Below are 23,103 nucleotides of genomic sequence, written 5' to 3'. Positions count from 1 at the left end.
GTGGTCTTTAAACTGGCAAGTTTATGGTACTTACTGTAACTACTTAGATACTTGGATTTGTTAGTGATTTCTTTGCTTCTCTGTTGCCTTTAACAGGGTTCATTTTATTACACATTGTTTCTTCCCTATTTACCTAAATTTAACCTGATTTTTGCCTAATACACAAATACTTTCAGGTTTATACTGCTTTATCACCACAGCTGGACACAACTGGCTTCATACTGCCTTCTGGCAACTGCAGGATGTCTGAACTGTCTTGAACCTATTTCCTTACCTTTTAAAATGGTAAAATTTTGTGGATACAGTATTGGGTACTTACAGACATTCCTTCTTCACCTCTGAAAGGTTACCATCTCTTAACCTCATTAATCACTAGGAACAGGTTTTTGATTTAAAGCAAAACTCTCTCTTATTCTTCCAAATTCAGGAGTTAGTGAAATAGGAATGAACTGCCAGTTACTCAGCCTTCTAGACTTTATTTGCATTTCACTGGAAAGTTTAAAGTGCATAGGCATATAAACACTTTTCTGGATTGAGGCTCCAAATCCTTCAAATTTCCCAAGCTGTCCAACCACAAAAAAGTTAAGCACCAAATGCTCCAGTCTAGACCAGGAGACCTCAGCCATTTTCTTATCCCAGCATGCTAAGCTATTTGACACATTTTTATCAGGAACAGCAATCCTCAAAACTGAGGAGCTATTATCGGAATCACTGGGGCAGGAAGCTTTGCCTGTTGAGAATTTCTAAAGTCTTCAAATTCATTTATTCCTGGGTTCTTCTCTAACAACACTTCCAACATTAGCAAAGTACTATTTTAGTTTTCAGAATCAATAGTATCTGAAGGTTTGAAAATTTTGCCAGGTTACTTAAAAACCCTCATTGCCAAGTACATTTTTGTAAACGAACTTGATGATCTGTCCACAGACCATCATCAAATCAATACAGTTCAATAGGTGAAAATTAAATCTCAGGTGTGCAAAATTCATGGTTCAAGGAGTAGGTAGACATATTTATTATAATTACACGATTGTTAACAATGTGTACTGCCATCCAAAAATGAACTACATTTATTGCTACTTTGTTCACTAGCATAAAGATGCAATTTACATATATAGAAAATATTTTATATGCTTTGATACTGCCATGTGTAAACATTCTTATGGATATGTTTGTGAACTAAAATTGTATGACAAATATATATTTCTAAAATGTTACCAACTTAAGATCATAAACCATTCTCATGTCTGCTCATTAAAGCTAAAGGGTCTATTACAGGTGAATCTCAATTATTTTTATAGAAACATCACTTGATAACAATTTCCTGCATTTCAATGGTTGCTGTTTGTATTGAAAACAAACTGGGAAATTGAGAAATCAAATGTAGTACCTCTCTTAAAAAGAGGAATTGTTAACAAGTAGGAACTAAACTGCCAAAAGTTATTTTCCATAATGACTAGAGCCAGTCATTACATACATAAATTATTTTATTTTTTATTTTTTCCTTGAGATGGAGTCTTGCTCTGTCGCCCAGGCTGGAGTGCAGTGGCGCGATCTTGGCTCACCACAACCTCCGCCTCCTGGGTTCAAGCTATTCTCCTGCCTCAGCCTCCAGAGTAGCTGGGATTACAGGTGCACGTCACCATGCTCAGCTAATTTTTGTATTTTTTTTTTAGTAGACATGGGGTTTCACCGTGTTGGCCAGGCTGGTCTCAAATTCCTGACCTCAGGTGGTCTGCCCAGCTTGGCCTCCCAAAATGTCAAGTTATTTTAATAATGGTTGGAGAAGAGAAAAGATGACTTGGATGCCACCTTACGAATACTAAGCAATTCAGTAACCTCATTAAAAATTGCTTCTATTTGCTGTGGTATTAAATAACAATGGCTTTATCCTACTAAATATAAAAACCACTTTTAATGTGAGTCTCTTTCCAAGACATTAAATCATAAAAGTTTATTTCAGGGAAAAAATACAACATTTCAAAGCTTCCTTTACCTAGATTTCCATTTCTAATTACTTTTCTTTCTTTCTTTTTTTTTTTTGAGACAGAGTCTTGCTGTGTCCCCCAAGGTTGGAGTGCAGTGACAGGATCTCAGCTCACTGCAACCTCCACCTCCCGGGTTCAAGCAATTATCTTGCCTCAGCCTCCCGAGTAGCTGGGACTACAGGCGCCCGCCCCCACACCCGGCTAATTTTTTTTGTATTTTTAGTAGAAATGGGGTTTCGCCAGCGTTCAAGTGATTCTCCTGCCTCAGCCTCCGAGTAGCTGGGACTATAGGCATGCACCACCACAGCCAGCTAATTTTTTGTATTTTTAGTAGAGACGGGGTTTCCCCATGTTGCCCAGGCTGGTCTCAAACTCCTGAGCTCAGGCAATCCACCTGCTAGGATTACAGGCGTGAGCCAATGCACGGGGCCTCTAATTACATTTTAACATCTACATTCTGGGTAGATTCATATAATTTTAAGAACATTTTAAAATACTCAAGTCCCCAGAAGCAAAAAATTTAGGAAACTAAAAAAACAAGGAAGATGCACAACACATGTACATAACCAGACAGCAGCAAAGAATCAAAGGTGTTTAACAGCTATTCTGAATTTCTGACCCTTGTTATTCTGTCAAATTGATATTTGGATTAAAAATGAAGGATGTTGTTTGCTTAATAGGCAATACTCACAAAATTGACCTCTTTTGGTCCAGAATTAAAGTATTCCAAGGCCAGAATACTATATATATATATATATATATATATATATATATATATGAACACACACACACACACTCCAGAATGCTACTATTAAATGACACAAATAACATGGCTTATCAGTACGAATTTAAAGCCAAGAAACCCTTAACAGGAAGAATAAGTATTAAAAGGAAACAAAAATAAAATTAACTATCCAAGTGACTGGATTATCAGTGAAACTATTTTTAAAAAGCCATGAACAAAAAGATCTAAAGGATAATAAAAAATAACAAATACTTGAGAAAAATACAGTGATTATTTAAGAGTCTAGAATTGGATAAGAGGATAAATAAAGCAAGATAAAGGAAAGACAAAGATCATTTTTATTTATAGTTTATATGCTATAATGCAATTAAATTATTTAAAATATGTTGAATTTCACCAGTCTCTTTACAGGATAGGTAATTTTTAGGTGTCAATGACATTTTCCTAATAATCATCCTGTGACTTAGGGCATGATAATAAATTAGAGATTTCAAAGCAAAGAGCATACTATTAATTTTTTTTTGTTACGGATTTTGACTTGCCTGACTGAACCAAATGTACATTGTTTCAATTAGCTTTGTTTCTTTGACTTGGGAGCAGCACCAAGTCATTTAGTAACGTTTTTCAGCAAACCTACTTTTTCTTTTAATACTTATTCTAACAACATGTTAGAAGTATCCTTAGGGATAAGGAAGATGAAAGAGCCATCACCCACTTAACACTGATCACTTCCATAGACATTTAGGTTTCTTCTTTTCTTCTAAGCGGTTTCAGTTTTTTAATGTTCTGAAAATTCCAGGTGCCCTTTTATTGTTGGAAATAATTACCTTTGAATTTAGAAAAAAATTTGTAATGACATCTGGCAGCATTATAAATCCAAAGCTGTTTTGTTAGAAAACATGAATATATAAAAGAACATTGGCCGGGTGCCATGGCTCACGCCTGTAATCCCAGCACTTTGGGAGGTGGACGTGGATAGATCATTTGAAGTCAGGAGTTCAAAACCAGCCTGGCCAACACGGTGAAACCCCGTCTTACTAAAAATACAAAAATTAGCTGGGCATGGTGATGGGTGCCTGTAATCCCAGCTACTTGGGAGGCTGAGACAGGAGAATTGCTTGAGGCTTGACCCCAGGAGGTGGAGGCTGCAGTGAGCAGAGATCGTGCCCTCCAGTCTGGGTGACAGAGTGAGACTGTCTCAAAAACAAAACAAAAACAAAAACAAAGAATGTAATTTTCATGCATTTTAAATTAGAGATGTGAGTTAAATAGCTAAAGTTTCTTTTTGCTTGTTTTGTTTAAAAGCCTTGCTCTTTGATCTACATTAGATTTTTGTTACTTTTTATCAAAAGAAATTATATGCTTCTTAAAATTATTTTATATTCTTACTTTATATTAAATCAAATGTTGGGCAAAAACCGAAAGGTGTAATGTTAAACCTGCTATCTTTTTTGATAAAAAAGTATCTTCTGAAACTGACTGCTTTACAAAGATTAGTTTGCTAAGTGGACTGATTTTTGCAAAACATACTGTAGTTAATAAGAGGATAGTATCAGAATTAATCTTTATAAGCATATCCCTCTCATGCCACAGGAAAAGTCATCAAGGGCTATTTAACCAGTGTTACCAGATTTTAAATGTATATTGATATGTACAATTAGCTATGCTTCTCGTTAACAGTTTATACAAATATCAAAAAAACAAATTCTGCTTGCAATTCAAAACTTTAGATTAACCACAAAATAACACTAACTTTAAAAGCAAAAATTTTTGCCGGGTACGTGGCTGACGCCTGTGATCCCAGCACTTTGGGAGTCTGAGGTGGGTGGATTATCTGAGGTCAGGGGCTTAAGAGTTCAAGACCAGCCTGGCCAACATGGCAAAACTCTGTATCTACTAAAAATATAAAAATTAGCTGGGTGTGGTGTCATGCACCTGTAGTCCCAGCTACTCAGGTGGTTGAGGCAGAAAAATCGCCTGAACTCAGGTGGTGGAGGTTGCAGTGGGCTGAGATCATACCATTTCATTCCAGCCTGGATAACAAAGCCATACTCTGTCTCAAAAGAAAAATGTTTTGTAGACTTTTAAAAACTGAGAAAGTTATATTTTACCAATCACTTAAGAATCATTTCTAAATCTATAATTTGTAAAATTAATGCAATGACTTTAATTGTGGACTATCAAATACCAACTATTTACTACAAAACAGAAAATCCTAATGGGAGAGGCTTATTATTTTTCAAATTTATGAAAATGGCGGAATGGTTGTATGTATTTGGAGTTAAACCAAAATCAGATAATTTGATTGCTATATTCAGATGTCTACTGCCTTTAATAAATATAGATTTTTCAAACCAGTTAAAAGATGGGCTAATTTGGATTAAGTGCTTTAACAGTGACATTATGTTAAATTGAGCCCCAAAATTCTCTTTAAAGACTTCTATCATGGAATTAATCACAAATATACTAAAAATTGATACCCCCCTCCAAAAAAAAAAGTCTAAGAAACCTTTACTTCTCACCGTTAGCTCTTACTATACTGAAAATTGACACCCCCCCCCAAAAAAGGGAAAAAAGTGTAAGAAACCTTTCTTTCCTTTAGCTCTTCTTAGTAAATGACTTGTTATTTATTTATTTATTTATTGAGATGGAGTCTTTCTCTCTTGCCCAGGCTGGAGTGTAGGGGCGCAATATTGGCTCACTGCAACCTCCACCTCCTGGGTTCACGCCATTCTCCTGCCTCAGCCTCCTGAGTGGCTGGGACTACAGGCGCCTGCCACCACGCCTGGCTAATTCTTTGGTATTTTTTAGTAGAGACGGGGTTTCATCATGTTAGCCAGGATGGTCTTGGTCTCCTGACCTCGTGATCCACCCGCCTCAGCCTCCCAAGTGCTGGGATTACAGGTGTGAGCCACTGCCTTTTATGTATTTGAGACAGGGCCTCACTCTGTTGCCCCAGGCTGGAGTACAGTGCTATGATCATGGCTCATTGCAGCCTTGACCTCCCAGGCTTAAGTGATCCTCCACCTCAGCCTCCAGAGTAGCTGGGACTACAGGTGTGCACCACCATGCCTTGCTAAGTTTTTATTTTTTCTAGAGACAGGGTCTCACTATGTTGCCCAGGCTGGTCTTGAACTCCTGCGTTCAAGTGATCCTCCCTTCTCAGCCTCCCAAAGTGCTAGGATTACAGGTGTGAGTCGCTGTGACCAGCCTTGTTATCCTTTTCAAAATCAAGTTTATCTGTTATTTCAATAGCCATATTCTTTGCTGTGCTCTTTCTAGTTTTTTGTAAAACTTAATTTTTGAGATAGAGTCTTGCTCTGTTGCCCAGGCTGGAGTGCAGTGGCACGATCTCGGCTAACGGCATCCTCTCTCTCCTGGTGATTCTCCTGCCTGAGCTTTCCGGGTAGCTGAGATTACAAGGGACATGCCACCATGCCTGGCTACTTTTTTGTATTTTTAGTAGAGACGGGGTTTTTTACCATGTTGGCCATGCTGGTCTTGAACTCCTGACCTCAGGTGATCCGCATGCCTCGGCCTCCCAAAGTGCTAGGATTACAGGCGTTAGCCATGGCACCTGGCCAAAACTTAATAATTTTCCATTACTGCTAAGGAATTAAAACATCACAAACTTCTGTTATATTATTTAACAATTTTTTTTTATAATTACAGTACAACTGGCTATCAAGAGTACAGAGCCAAAGTATACTAATTTATATTAATCATTCTAAATATTCCCTACAAACTTAATTCTTATTTGCTTACCATAGGAAAACACTGTTTTACTATGTATCTTTTAAAATAATTTCTGAAATAATAGCTTTTTATTTTGAAAATCTGTCTAGCATTGCATATTTTAATGTAGATTAAAATTGGACTGAATTAGACTGTCTACCCAAAGCTATATTAAAGAGAGCACTCTCTCTCATTAATGAATTAAATAAATACATTATAAGGCTAAATTGCTTTTGAAATTATCTTTTAAGTTGAATAATTGGGTAGAAAAAGTATATATATATGGATGTATTTAAGTTACTAAATGAAGTGTTATATAATTACAAAAATTAGTGGTACTATCTGACGAAAACACAAAACTAAAAGTGATTTCAGAGCAGGAATGGAAAATGTCAGGATATACTAGAAAATTTAGATTAATAGAAAAGTTGTTCCCATATTTATTCCCAGGAAGTTTCCGAGGCATAGCTCCTAAACAAGTGAGTGGATATTTTAACTCAAACAAAAGCTTTAAAGTCCCTACTTGTATTGTTATATATTTGCTTTCATTATCTTCATGCCTTTCCTGAAATGAATCTATACATTCAACATACAAATAAAAAGCATCTATGTTTTAAAAAAATGTATTTAATCACCTATTTGATATACCTATTTCATTTTAAGAGAATTAAGAGAAAGTTTAAAGACTAGAAGTTTTAAAAATATATTGTTTATATGATTTTTTAATGCAAAAAAGAGATTCTTCCCCTCAAAAGACTGAATAAAAATCCCTGCAAAATGCACTACTCCATACTCTCCATTAAGTGCCGACTACATTGTAGAAACAAAATCTCTCGTAGAGAACTAGTTGTGAGAAATAATGACTATCCCTAAAGATACTATACTCTCAATTTTTACAACTTAAGTCAATATTTAGTTGTTCCTAATATAAAGATTTAGCTTTGGGAGAAAATGAGCCTTTTGAAATTTTAACCTAGGTCAATCTAGTTGATTGGCATTAAGGACATAAGGGCTCATACACTTGTCTATGCTTCTGTCTCTTGTAGGTCGAAACATCATTTCGGTCTGTTCCCATACTTAAAACAGTTTCAGGTCTCTGGACAGAAATTAACAATGTGAACAAGTTTGGTGATGAAGCACAGATAAAGTCCTTAAAATACATCTTAAGTTTACAGTCCCTTTTCCCATTTAATTTGTATAAGCACTACCAAAACTGGAGCCAAGGTTTCAAAAGGTAATGTTAACAGCAGGAACTATAATTTAATCACATCATACAACACTATGTAACATTCTATATTTTTGCCTGTTGATATGTAACATAGTTAAGTTTATTACAAACATTATTTCCTAAGACTTACGGTATAAGTGCTCCTTTTCAAGTATTACCACTTAATAGTGTTTAATCTACAAGGTAACATTAGGTAAATCAATGATAAATGTATATAATGCAATACACTGTGCCACTTCTCCCTACCCTGTGTTAAGGTATTATTAACAAAATCAATTAAGAAAAAAACAAGACAACTATTATAACTGAAACAAGGCTATGAACATCACAGATGCATGTCTGAGTAGATAAACAGCATTTCCCCTTAACATGAAGGTCATTTTGTCACAGACTCCTGTGTCTTTAGGCTAGCATTGTTTTTAGCAGCAGCTAGTCTTCAGGACAAGATCAAAAATTTCAAGCAAAAAAGATGAGTTACTCTGAGAAAACATCAATCCACATTACTAATAAAAGAAGCAAACTGCTGGTTTCACCTTAACATAAAATCGGGTGTGTTCCCTTTCACATGTGATTTAGTTCATTTATGTGATGATAGCAAAGCTTTGGAGTTCTGTGGTACATCAATGAGATGGACTAATTTGTTGAGAAAGCTCTTATTTGTTTTAATATTTAAATTGTAACAATACAATAACTAGAAAAAGGTCAGTGCCTCCGTAGCTTTCAACCCCATCAATTTCCATTTGTTTTTCAAAATAAAGTTGCAATGAAATCTATGCATCTGCAACAATAGTGCAATAAAGTATCCTTTCCTGAATAAAGGAATTGAGGTTTATCCCAGTAGAAGCTTTAAATAAGGTAGACTGTTGCCAACTATCTATCAATTCTGTTATGTTTGATATAAAATGTATCTGGAAAGCTTAAATTGTCTTGTAAATCTAATTCGGCTAAAGCTTCATGTAAGCAGCAATGGAAATGAACAGAAGTGCACTCAATATAAAACACTTTTCAAAACTACTCCAAAAAACAAATGACAAAAAGAGGTTAAGAAAACTGAACATCTGTTGTGTGTACCAGATGTAAAAGATGGACCCCGTGGTTACTTGCACTGTTTGAATTATGTGAAGGTAAAATTAAGACTTAGTCCACTTCCATCTCTCCGGAGGATTTAGTATGCTGTGAGCTGTCTTTTGTTGAATCTGATTTCGTTTCATTTCCACTCTGTCCATCCATTGGGCCATTGTGTTCACTATTAGCTTTTGCTTTGTCTTCAGGAACTTCTACTTTTGGTTTGGGCTTGTAAATGATGGGGTTACAGAAATTATCCAGTTCCTAAAGACACGAAGAAATTGATTATATTAAAATGATTACAGAACAAGTTACCATTAACTTTCTAAATTTCACATTAACTTTCTGAATTTTCACATAATTCCACCTTTCTGAATTTGTGTTAGCTCAGCCAGATAACCAACTGTTTTCTTCAAATGCCTCATGAAAGATTTACCTTCTTTGTTAGTATATGTCTGTGGCAGTCAAAAATTATTGAATCGTAAACAATTATTTTTTGTACTTAACCTTTCTAAAACTTGTTTCTTTATAATAATTCAAATATAGTTTACTTTGGCAGGAATAATTTTTAATTCTTCCTTTACATTATGTGTAATGCTTTGCTATGAGAATTACATCAAATAACACCTATTTCATAAATTGAAAATTTTCAACATTTATATGAAAACAATTCTAATAAATGGAATCATACAAATACACAAACAACTTTTTTTTTTTTTTTTTTTTTTTTGAAAATAGCTCAGTAGCCTCTTCTGTTGAGGGAAAAAGTGCCATGAAAGTAAACTGTAACTTAATTTAAATGAAACAATGTTCTTCAATTTCCTTGCTTTTTACGTACAAACAGAAGAACACTATACAAACACTACTCAAATTTAAAAACCTTTGAAGATCAATGTCACAAAGATTGGGGTAGGGACGGAAATATAGGGATTAACATCCTAGGGGGAATGTTTTAGTTGCAAACTGCTCTTGTCACACTCCACATCTCATCTCATTAGGAGTAAAATATAGCTTCTTGGCAAAACTTTGTTAGAATAAAAATATTTTTATTACGCATTTATTAAAAATACCAGCTTTTGTTAAAAAAAGAAAAATTAACATATCCCAAAACATACTGAATGATATTTTTAAAATCCCCTGAAATTCCATCTCCTACAAATAAAGAATATTAACCTTTGGTGGATATCCTTCTAGATGTATATTCATGCATACACATACATATAAACAAATCTATGAGCACACATATTTATACAAATGAACACATTTTATTTAGGTTTTGTAATTTAACTTAGCAATACACTGTATACATCTTTATATCTAAATAGGTATCTCTATATGTAAAATGCTATATTTAATGGCTGCATAGTGTTGTATGGATGCATCAATTTATTGATCTAGTTTCCTAGTGATAGGTATTTAGATGCCTTTTTATTTTTTTAAATAGACAGGGTCCTGCTCTGTCGCCCAGCTGGAGTGCAGTGGCACGATTGTAGCTCACTGCTGCCTCAAATTCCTGGGCTCAAGGGAGCCTCCTGCCTCAGCCTCCTGAATAGCTGGGACTACAGATATGCGCTACTACGCCCAGCTGATTTTTGTATTTTTTGTAGAGACAGGGTTTCGCCATGTTGTTTATGCTGGTCTCTAACTCCTGGGTTCAAGCAGTCTGCCTTTCTCAACCCCCACAAAGTGCTGGGATTACAGACATGAGCTGTCTCAACCCCCACAAAGTGCTGGGATTACAGATATGAGCCACCACGCCTGGCCAACATTTTCACTGGCAGTGTTTTTTAAACTGAAAAGTTTATCTCGGAATAAGATTTTACCATGAAAATTTATACACTTCAAACTAGGTCAAAGACAGACTTATACTGAAAAATTCTGTAATGAAGACTTAGAGGTCTCATCCAACCTATAAATCTGAAATACTTAATCAGAAGTTGCCACATTGCTTTTATTTCATTCTATATGACTCTTGAAGTTTAAAAACCAGCCTTGTATGACAAATTAAATCAATTACCCCATACCTAAAATCTTAATTTAACTAAATAAAAAATTAGCCTTAAATTTCTGTTCTTCTAAGTTCTTCTGCAAGTTGATTATTTGCCAAAGTATGACTCTCATTAAAAAATTTTAATCCTTGAAACCATTAAAAAGGCAATTTCGTAAACTTCTTACCTTTGACTTTGCTACTATTTCTGAAACTTTTACCACAGGATCTTGAGTGAGACTTAGTTTGTTTTGTGCATTCATCTTACTATTCAGCCAACTCATGGCATCACTGATATATTTTTCAACCTTTTCCATTTCAGCAGGATCCAGATGGTCATATCTTTCATCCTATTAAAAAAAAAAAAAAAAAGCTTGACTGCATGTAATGATTTTTCAGGTAGTACCAGTTTATTAATAATTTCTACTTTAAAAATTTAGACTCTTATTGACTGTATACCTCAAATGTATTCATCTGAAGAAACCACATACAAATAACACAGAACTGAAGAGAATGGGATAAAAGATAAAATCAGTGTGAGTTTAAAAAGGAAAGGTTCTCTGAAGAAATCACGTTTGGGAAAGAATGACTACTAAGGAATACTCATGGAGAAAGCACTTAGCCAAGAAAGAAGCTGCAACGAAATGGAATGTGTAAAGGAGAAATAAGGTGAACAAGGCATATAGCAAATTAGACACAAAATTATGAATATATAACAGAAAAGTATGTTAAATTCTTGATTAGAAAAATGACAAAATTCTTTCTGAAAAAGAGAAACTGCAGTTGTCACATGTAATAGACAACCAAGTAATCATGGTTTAGATTAGTAGTGATAGAATCAGAAAGAAATGGCAATGAACATACAGAAAGAGAATCTCCTGATGGATTACAGTTTGGACACAGAATATAAAGGGAAAGAGAATGTAAGAACACTCCAAAGTCAAAGAAGTGGGAGGATGGTGATGCCATTTTTAAAATCATAAAGCTATATATATGAAGGAAAAAAACCCCAAACAAACAAAAAACCCATAAAGTTCCCTCAGATACCCAAGTCCTCTTTCTGCTTGTATGATCAGAAATCATGCATCAATCGTCTGACTCAGTTTCTAGGTTGCCACATTTTCTTGAATTTCTTCCTATGTCATGGATCACTTTTTAAGTTTCTTTTGCCATTTCATCCTTATTCATCTCTCTACCCACATGCTTTAAAAAAAAAATGCTTGTGTTTCAAACAACTGATTATGTCCCCACCTCCTCTTCCCAGTTTTCTTCATCTCAGCAAATGGAAACTTCATTCTTTCAGGTCAAAATCCTTGGAGTCATTTTCAACTTATTTGTGATAGATTTACATCAAATCTATCAGGAAATCTTAAAAGCATCTACCTTCAAAATAAATGGAAAAATCTGACCACTTCTTGGCTCCCCAACCCTACTCTCTGGGTTCGAGCCTCCATCATTTCTTGCTGGTATTATTCTAATAATGTCTTAATCTGTCTCTCTGCCTCCAGATCCTTAAAAAAAAAGAGCCAAATGTTATTACTCCTGTGCTCAAAAACCTCCAACAGCTTCCTATCTCAGAGTAAAACCCAAACTTTTACAAGGGCCAACAGACCCATTTATGATCTGGCAACTGCCACACTTACCCCTATTTTCAACCACACTGACCTTGCTGTTCCTCTAACATGTTCTCCCCTTGGTGTTTTGCAACTGCAATTCTTTGTCTAGAACATTTCTCTTCCAGTTATCACATATCTTTGAGTTTTCACTTCTTCATTTCTCTCCTAACATGTGTATCACCTTATTAGTACACCCTTCTGACAAACTTCTACCAACTCTGGCAGTCCTTTACTTTTTCTTCAGCTTCTTATTACTATCTGATATAACTTACAGTAATTTATTGTCCACTTTTCACTATTGAAGCATATTAAAAACAAGTTCAATGTTTTGTTTGACACTATAGTTCAATCACCTAGAAAACAGCCTAGCACATAATAAAAACTCAAATGTTTGAGCAAAAGTGAAGTCTTGCCTTGTGTGGGATAATATCTTAAACCTGTATATTGAAGAAGATAGCTAAAGCCTGGGGAGAACTGTGCCACTAGTAATTATACCAGATTTAAAATATTCTTGGTGTTTTCATTGGGTTGTTTCTTCTTTCTTACTTTTTCATTATCCTTACATTCTATCTGTGCCTATAAGAACAATTTGAACACTGATATTAACGGGCATATTTACAATCAATATCTGAATTTTTCCTTTAGGTCTGCTGGACTGCAGTTTTTGTTTCACAAAACTCAAGAATCTCTTATTTCTAAAATAAGTAACTCTTTTCCATTTTGTGTAGTGGGAAGCAATATAGTTGCTGAGAATTTGTATGTTGATGTCAGACTGGTTAGGTTTGAATGTTGATTCCATCATTAACTACTTGGGTAAACCTCAGTAAGTTGCTTAAGCATTTCTGTTTTCTTAGTTGTAAAATAAAGATAACATTAACTTTGTATAGGATATATCCTGGTGAGATAATCCACACAAAGTACTTAAAATTCATGACATGCTCAATAAATGTAAGCTATTTTCACATGTTTGAGTATTTCTGGTGCTGGTCTCTGGTCTCTTCTTCCTACTAATGCACGTTTAACATAATGACAAAAACTAGGGATTACAGAGAATATTTCCTTAGAGTAGGGATCAAAAAACTTGTACCATCAGCTAAATCCAGCCACTGCTTATGATTTTTTAAATAAAGTTTTTGGGAACACAGCCATGTCCATTAGTTTGCATACTGTCTATGGTACTTTTGTGCTACAATGGCAGATATGAATAGCTGTATAGACACGTAAAAACTGTAAAGCCTAAAATATTGTTTGTCTTAAAAAAGTCTTGATAACTACTGATTTAGAGGAAACAAAACAATAAGCTTAATTTTCTCAAATTTTATGGTTATATCTAAATGGAAATATCATCTGTATAACTACATATTTGAGACTTAAAGACAGTGGAAAGATTAAGGTTACATAGATTTGAATATGTTTATAAAAGAATAAAGCATACAGGAGATTATGGATGACTAATGGACTGGAGGACAAAAAGCAACTAAAAGAAAAATGAGCCAAGAAACAAAATAATGGCTAGCAGAGTCCAGTCTCAAAGAGGCCCATAATTTAAAAAAAAGTCAAAGAGGTCCTCTGTTTCACTACATAAAAAACATAAAAATGAAATCGCTAAGAAGAAAACAATGGATTTGGTCACTGGGTTATTTTATAATGTAGTTTCAGGAAATTCTAAAAGATGAAAGCTCCGTACCTTCACTGTTATTTCAAATGTATCAGAATCCTTAAGTGAAATTCTCCAATAAAAAAGTAAGTTTTAAATTTGGTATACAAAGTCTCTGGAATTTGATAGCTACAACTGCTATAGCTTTGTAGCTGAGAACTTTTAGATTTGCCCCATTCTATGTACTATGCACATGCCATCGTCAACAATTGGCTTTATGAATTCAATACCTTGTTTCTATAAGCTTCTATCACTTTCATGACAAGTTGGATCTTTTTTCCCAAGTCATTTAAGGCTTTTGGTCTCTCTTCATGCTCCATGTACTTCATTTGAATAGGCTGGCCATATTTCTGTCAACATGAGAAATTTTTAAAGAAGAAAAAATGTTATTATTTGAGTTTTAACAGAAAACTTTTATAGGGCCCTTATAGGATGATAAATAGAAAAGATGGACAGATAAAAATATGTCCCCTCTTATTTTCCTATATGGTAGCGAGTTCCAGTAGCTACTTCCTCAATCCTACACACGGATGCCTTCCTCACACCTTATCTCTTTTTCTCACTCATTAAGATTACGTCTTAGCTTCTCCAATCCGAAATCTCAATCAAAACTTTAATTCCTTAAAAGCTGGGTGTTAAAACTTTGTAGAACTATTAAAATAAGAAAACCATAAAAACTATACTGCATGCAGAATTTGTAGATTTGAAACTTGGTATCAAATACTCAAAACCATAATATAACCCTCTATGTACAACATAATTACTGGGACTGATAATTATTATCAACTAAACATTATTTGTATATTTAATCAGTAAAATGAGTACTGTAGTATATGTAGGTTTTTCCCCTACATGTCTTGGATTAAAGAGTTTCTAAATGTTAAAACAGACTGTAGTTTTGGGAAGGGGAGCACATTAGAAGGATAAAATAACTATTTTCTTTTAAATTCTTTATATACTTAAATAAAAATCGGCTTATTTTAGAACAATTTTAGATTTACAGAAAAGTTAAAAGGAAATTATACAGAGAGCAAGCACCAGACGCTTCTCTATGCTTTTCTCTAATGTTAGCATCTTAGGATACATTTGTCAAAACTAAGAAACTACCACTGGAGCATTACTATTAACTGAACTACAGTCTTTATTCAGAGTTCATTATCATCTGTTCCAGGATACCATTACTAAATTTGGTCTATTCATATCATATTCTTTATAGTTTAAATGTTTTTGAAAGGGAAGCAAGTAGTGCTTTTTTTTTTTCCATTGGGACAGGGTCTTGCTGTGTCACCTAGGCTGGAGTGCAATGGCAACGGCTTACTGTAGCCTCAAACTCCTGGGTTCAAGTGATCCTCCTGCCTCAGCCTCCCAACCTGGAACTACAGGCACATACCACTGTGCCTGGCTAATTTATTTTTTTGTAGAGATGGGGTCTTGCTTTTTTGCTCAAGGCTGGTCTTGAACTCCTGGCTTCAAGTGATTCTCCTGCCTTGGCCTCTCAAATTGCCAACATTACAGAAAAAGTAAAACTTGTGAAAACTTCTGTAATACTAATTTCTATGGCTACTTATATATTTGAAGCAGAAGAATCCATGATAGGAACTGCTGGGATTTCCAGTTATTTCTACTGGCCTCTGCTGCTTGGCTTGTGTTTCTTTTTGAGAAGGAGTTTCACTCTTGTTGCCGAAGCTGGAGTGCAATGATGCGATCTCAGCTCACTGCAACCTCTGCCTCCTGGATTCAAGCATGTCTCCTGCCTCAGCCTCCTGAGTAGCTGGGATTACAGGTGCATGCCACCATGCCTGGCTAATTTTTTGTACTCTTAAGTAGAAATGGGACTTCACCATGTTAGCCAGGCTGGTCTGGAACTCCTTACCTCAGGTGATACACCCACCTCGGCTCCCAAAGTGCTGGGATTACAAGTGTGAGCTACTGAGCGTGGCCAGCTTGTGTTTCTTTTAGGGAGATAGGGATTAAAAACCACCAAGAAGATATGGTAAAGCCTAGTTTTGCTATCATAAACTTAGGTTTTCTAATTATTTCCTTTGGAAGTAATTTGTTGGCTTGAAGGTAATTTTTTGCACAATATTAACTTCTTTTAAGTTGAGTAACTTCTTTTGTACACCCTCCCCCACCTCATGCCTGTCCCAAGTTGTAAAGGGCCATCTTTTCCCATATTCTAAAAATCCTTGTTAATGTCATCATGTAGCATCTATGTAATCCCTTCCTACTCAAAGAATGGTTCGGGGACCAGCAGCATCAGCATCACTTGGAAGCTTGTTAAAAGTGGGTCCACCTTGTATCTACTGAATCAAAATTTCCATTTCAGTAAGCACCCAGGTAATTCATACGCACATTAAAGAACTGCTATGATCCATACTAAGAAGGAATGACTGAAAATTTCCTTCATCCTTCCAATATAGACTTTTTTTTATTTTTTTTTTGAGACGGAGTCTCGCTCTGTCGCCCAGGCTGGAGTGCAGTGGCGCAATCTCAGCTCACTGCAAGCTCCCTCCTGGGTTCACGCCATTCTCCTGCCTCAGTCTCCCAAGTAGCTGGGACTACAGGTGCCCGCCACCATGCCCGGCTAATATTTTGTATTTTCTTTTTTTTTTTGGTAGAGATGGGGTTTCACCGTGTTAGCCAGGATGGTCTTGATCTCCTGACTTTGTGATCTGCCCGCCTCGGCCTCCCAAAGTGCTGGGATTACAGGTGTGAGCCACAGCGCCCAGCCCAATATAAACTTTTAATCTTTTAAGGTATTTTTTCCAGATTTGGTAGCAAGTATGGAGAAAGGAGTCAACAGTGATCTTTCCCTAAAATAACACCACTGACCTAAAAAAGGAGATTTTGTGGCCAAGTCTCCTTATTTGTGAAAGGACGTTAAAATTCAAGAGCAGTGGTACTATTTTTTAAGTCCTTGGCTGGTCAGGTATCCCCATGAGCTACACTGTGAAAATATAACAGGCCACTGTAGTATTACTCCCTAACATCAGACAGTTAAGAGTCAGAGGAGCAGGGGAAGAGGATGACTCCCTTAATGGATAAGAAAGGGTCAAGATGATAATACTTATCACTTCTTAAAGACATGACAGTAATATTTAACTTGTGCAAAAGTAACACTGATCATCTATAAACATTTATATTTCGACATTATGACTATACAATATCTGATTTCAATTATGTAGCACTGCTTGCCTCTCAAAATGCTTTTAAAATTAGAACATTTCCTCTTATACATTTCTGATTTAGTAATTTTTCATGTACTTACTAAAAACATACCGATCCAGCAATCTCACTACTGTGTATATATCCAAAGAAAATAAAATCAGTATGCCAAAGAGATATCTGCACTCCACGTTCACTGCAGCATTATTCACAATAGCCAAAATACAGAATCAATGTAAGTGTCCATCAATTAAAGGTTGGACAAAGAAAATGTGGTATGCATACACAATGGACTACTACTCAGCCTTAAAAAGAAATAGATCCTATCATTTGAGACAATTTAGATGAACCTGGAGGACATTATGCTAAGTGAAATAAGCCAGGCACAAAAAGACAAATACTGTATGATCTCAAAGGTTGACTCTAAAAAAGGTAAACTCTTAGAAGCAGATAGTAGAATTGGTGGTTATCAGGTGGTATGATGGAGAGCTATTGGTCAAAGGACACAACATTTCAATTAGACAAGAGGAGTAAGTCCAAGAGATCTATTGTACATATATACATAACAATATACTGTACATTTGAAAATTGCTTGAGAGAGTAGATTTTAAGTGTTCTCCCTCCCAAAGAAACATATGTGAGGTAACTCATTTGTTAAATAGTTTGACTTAGCCATTCTACAATGTGTGCATAATCAAAACATCATGTTGTACACCATATATACAATTTTCCCCTCAATTAAAAAATTAAAAATTAATAGAACATACACTGTGCTCTTACACCCTAATTTTTAGAAAAAATTACTGATTTACACTAACATAGACTTTAAAAAATGTACCTTTAGTTCTTGAAGCTTATCCACATAAACTTGTTTAGGTTGGTCCTCTCCATCTTCATAAAGCCAGTTTTCTGTGTCTTCCAGTATTACAGACAGTTTATTCATGTCCTAGTAATATATTTGAGAGACACTAATTAAAAATACTTTCCTAAGAAATAAAAGTCATCATTGGGCCCAGTGCAGTGCCTCATGCCTGTAATCCCAACACTTTGAAAGGCCAAGGTGGGAGGATCGCTTGAGCCCAGAACCAAGAGACCAGCCTGGGTGATATGGCAAAATGTTTTTACAACAAATTAAAAAATTAGCCAGGCGTGACAGCACGTGCCTGTATTCCCATCTACTTGTGAGGGTGAGGTGAGAGGATTGCTTGAGCCTGGGAAGTAGAGGTTGCAGTGAGCTGAAATCGTGACACTGCACTCCAGCCTGGGTGACAGAGCTAGATGCTATCTCAAATAAATAAATTTAAAAAAAGTAAAAATTATGGAAAGACAGAATGTTTTTCAAGTATAAAATATTAAATTTCAAAATTTTCTAACTTCTTATTCAAAAATATGTTTTTAACCATACTTCTGCAACTTGCAAAAATAACTAAGAACCTTCCCCATATGGGCCCAAGATTGGCAACAATAACAACATTTGGTACATTTATTTATGTAATTTGTACTAGCATTCTCAAGTAAACATTTAAATAGTCCTCACAAAAAATTACAGAATTTAGACTTACTTCTGGAGTGATGAATTTTTCATAGACAGTGCCCAGCCTGTCTCTAAAATCATATACATATTCTTCAACGGCATTCTTAGCATCATTTCTTTCTTTCTCTAACTTATCTTGCATAATCATCTTCCCCTATTCAAAAAGCTTCAGATTAGTTGTCATAAGAATACGCATTAGGGAAACAGAAATCAAAACCACAATGAGATACCACTTCACACTCACTAGAATGATTACAATAAAAAAATAAGTATTCATGAGGATGTGGAGAAAGTGAAACCCTTGTACACTGCTGAGAGGAATGTAAAATGCTGCAGCCACTATGGAAAATGTTTTGGCTGTCCCTCAAAATGCTAAGTGCAGAATTTCAATTTCACTCCTAGATACACCCACAAAAAAAATGAAAGCAGAGACTTGAACAGATATTTGTATGTCAATGTTCACTGCAGCATTACTCACAATAGCCAAAAAGTAAAAACAACCCAAATGCACACTAATAGATGAACGAATAAAAAAAGTATATAAACGCAATGTAGTATTTTATTTCATTTTAAGAAGAAATGAAGTTATGATACATGCTGAAACAAGGTGAATCTTGAAGTCATTATGCCAAATAAGCCAGACACAAAAGGACACGCATTGTATAATCCCACTTAACATGATTCTTATCTATTGATAACTAGGCAATTCACAAAGACAGAAAGTAGGGGACTGGGTGAAGGGAGGAAAGCAAGTTATTATAGAGTTTACGTTTGGGGTGATGGAATTGTTTTGAAAACAGACAGTGGTGATGGATGCACAATACAGTGAATGTAATTAAAGTCATTGAATTACACACTTAAAAATGGTTATAATAGCAAATTTCATGTAAAAATTTAATGTAGTATACCAAAAACCACTGGATTGTATACTTTAAATGGGTTATGATATGTACATGTATCTCAATAAAGCTGTTAAAAAACAAAAGAAAACATAACCTATGTCATTCTACATACTCAGGTTAAAATCCTAGGTTCCCTATTTACTATCTTGAGATAGCAGAAAAATCATTTAAACATAAGTTTTCTTATCCTAAAACAGACGGCATAATTCCATCTAACTCATAGGGCTGCTAATAAGGTTGAGAGAATTCATGTCAAATATTTAGTTAAATGTTTGACACATAACTGGTACTGAATAAAAGCCTTGTGGGGGTGGATATGGTATAGTTGTTATGATATTGAGCTTTGGAGAACAATCACCTGGATCCAAATCTAAAGGGTATTTCTGATCCTGGGTTATTTAATCTACTTGTGTCTCAGTTTCCTCACCTGTAAAATGTAGTTCTCTAACAAAACCTACACTTCATAGGTTTCAGGGTATAAATAAAAAGTATTTATAGATGTTAGTTTATGATGAACAAAAGCAAAGAAATAACCTGAAGATTATAATACTTGAGCAAAATTTTCACTTTAATAAAAACACATGTAAACATAAGAATCCCTTTATAAACTACCATGTATTCATATTTGTGAACTGAAAATGAGATATTCAAAAGTTAAGAAAATCTCATTTTATATACAAAATTTGCTATAACCGTGCTTCCCTACAATTCATTCCTTTGGGAAAGTTTTTCTCAAGACACACAAATTCCAAATTATTCAGGATCTCCAGGAATGCTTGCTTCACATAAAATGCAGCTGTTAACAATTAATGAATAGATGATATAGGTAGGTACTACAAAAGCAAGCATTGTAAAGTCAGAAGACTGACCTTTTAATGCAGGCCAAGCTTGTAAAAATTAGGAACTACCACTTAAATGCAAAGTTACAATATAAATTACTTCTTACACAGATACTGGTAAAGAAACAACACTCATTTCCTCTAGAGACTGTAACTTAAACATGTAAATAGAAAAGAACATGTAAGAAAATGTCAAGAATGACAAAGATTAAAAAAAAAATTTTTAATGGATGTCAGAAAACATTTTGAATAGAGATATAATCTTTAAGGACAACACAGGAGAAGAGGGGAACAGCTAATATTTCCCCATATGTTGTCTGCTGGGTGTCATTGTTAAAGACAGGATAAAAGGAAGAATCAATTTCAGAAGTCTTTCCCTATAAAGGAGGCAATACATGTTTTTCACGCAACTAAGATGAAAGCTACACGGTACATAAGGCATTAATATAGCTCAGTATTTTGTAAAAAATAAAGCAGTTTAGTAATTTACTTAATATAATTCCTTAGGAGTTATAAACTAGTGCCCTAAATTTTGGAGATAATCATTGACTTCTACAAAATATCGGAATAAATTACCACCTATTTCAACATCAACTCAGATTTACATACTTCATTTTCAATGTAGCTGTTGAGAAGATCTTGGCCCAGTTGTCTACATAGGCTACTCTGGATCGGTAGATCAATACTTTTGACTTTTCCTTTTTTAAGTGTCTGATTTAATCGGTCTTGTTTGTCTGAGACAGCTGACTGCAAATCCGAAAGAGAAGTATAAATTTCTAAAATTAGCTTAAAAATAGATTTAAGAGGTAAAACAGAAAGTAAAATCAAAACGATTGTGATCTGTTATACTTATTTTAAAGTACTACCTTAAGACTGATGGTATTTTGTAGTCTGGGTATGTTAAATCCTAGTTTCTATATTAAAATATTGGGTTGGAAATGCAAAGCAAAACTAAAATGAATAGCTACTTCTCACCCATTACGGTGGCTATAAAAAAAAAAAAATAAGTGTTGGTGAGGATGTGGGGAAACTGCAACCTCTCATACATTGTTTGCAGGATTGTAAAATGTTGCAGCCATTCTGGAAAACCGTTGGGAAGTTCCTCAAAATGTTAAAGATGACAATATTAACAAAACAATGTTAACAAAAATGTTAAACAATTATGACCCAGCAATTCCATTCCTAGGTATATGCCCAAGAAAAATGAAAATACACACCCCTGCAAAACTTGTACATGATTGTTCATAACAGCATTATTCATAATAGTAAAAAAGTGAAAATAACCCAAATGTCTATCAATTGATAGATGGCTAAATAAAATGTAGTATGTATTCATACAATGTCATATTATTCAGCCATAAAAAGGAATAGTGATATTTCCTACAACCTGGATGAACCTTGAAAACATTATGTTTGGTGAAAGAAGCCAGTCACAAATAAGCACATACTGTATAACTATATGTATATGAAATGTTCACAATAGGCAAATCTATTGCCTATTCCCTATGGCTGGCAGGGAGAGGGTTGAAGGGAAATGGGAAGTCACTGTTAATAGATACAAGGCCTCTCTTTGGGATGCTGAAAATGTTCTAAAATTGTGATGATGGTTGCACAACTGAATATACTAAAAACTGTACATCTAATTGGATGAATTGAATATGTAAACTAAATCTCAATAAAGCTGTTCAACAATTAAAATTTTGAAAAATGCCAGAAAAAAAGTTTCCAGGTTTTAAATAACTTTAGAATCTAAGATTTAAAATTAAATTTTTATAATCTCTGAGAAATGAATCTATTTGGCTAACCTGCATAGATTAAATTCTATGCAGGTTAGAAAAATCTGTTGAAGATGACAGCTTAAGAGTTATAACCACATTCATCTGGGTGACTGGGGCAAGGTCTCTCCCTTCTGTCTTATTGGCAATCGCTGTCTTAGAAAAATAATTACTCTCAATAAATCATTTATCCTTTAACATTTTATTTCTGAAAGTATTATTTTTTGCACATAGAAAAATATTTTATGATATACTTAGAGTGGTTAATTCTGAGATACAGAGTACAGCTAATATAAGTTTTCCTCATATAGCTTGTTCCATCTCATATTTTTCTGAAACGATTTTTTTCACTTAAAGTTAAAATTTTAACTTATGTATTCATACTTTAGAAATACAATGCAGTTGGCCGGGTGCGGTGGCTCAAGCCTGTAATCCCAGCACTTTGGGAGGCCGAGGTGGGTGGATCACGAGGTCAGGAGATCGAGACCATCCTGGCTAACACAGTGAAACCCCGTCTCTACTAAAAATACAAAAAACTAGCCGGGCGAGGTGGCGGGCGCCTGTAGTCCCAGCTACTCGGAGGCTGAGGCGGGAGAATGGTGTGAACCCGGGAGGTGGAGCTTGCAGTGAGCCGAGATCGGGCCACTGCACTCCAGCCTGGGCCACACAGCGAGACTCCGTCTCAAAAAAAAAAAAAAAAAAAAAAAGAAATACAATGCAGTTATTGGTGAAGCATGAGAAATAATGAATTAAGGAAATAAGGTAAAGAATTTAGGCAATTTTATTGTTCAGTTCTTTGATAAAAGTTTTTTTTTTTTTCTAAATAAGTTCAAGGGCACACGTGCAGGTTATATAGGTAAACTCATGTCA

The 23,103-nt window shown here is 35.0% G+C and overlaps 1 protein-coding gene across 1 annotated transcript in view; it reads right to left on the bottom strand.

The window, feature by feature from the left end:
• Positions 1-7,690: 7,690 nt before the first annotated feature.
• Positions 7,691-23,103, bottom strand: part of HSPA4L (heat shock protein family A (Hsp70) member 4 like) — a 56,651-nt gene continuing 41,238 nt past the window's right edge. The window contains exons 14-19 of the mRNA XM_002808421.4: positions 21,068-21,205; positions 18,746-18,871; positions 18,022-18,129; positions 14,249-14,368; positions 10,934-11,095; positions 7,691-9,022 (exon numbers count right to left, since the gene is read on the bottom strand). Coding sequence (XP_002808467.3) covers positions 8,831-9,022; positions 10,934-11,095; positions 14,249-14,368; positions 18,022-18,129; positions 18,746-18,871; positions 21,068-21,205 — 846 coding nt within the window. The 3' untranslated portion in view covers positions 7,691-8,830. The remainder of the gene's footprint in view (positions 9,023-10,933; positions 11,096-14,248; positions 14,369-18,021; positions 18,130-18,745; positions 18,872-21,067; positions 21,206-23,103) is intronic.

Source organism: Macaca mulatta, chromosome 5 (genome assembly GCF_049350105.2).
Source record: "Macaca mulatta isolate MMU2019108-1 chromosome 5, T2T-MMU8v2.0, whole genome shotgun sequence".
In the NCBI taxonomy this organism is placed as follows: Eukaryota; Metazoa; Chordata; class Mammalia; order Primates; family Cercopithecidae; genus Macaca; species Macaca mulatta.
The sequence above is the reverse complement of the archived record's forward strand: the minus strand, read 5'-3'. Positions and strand labels throughout refer to the sequence as shown.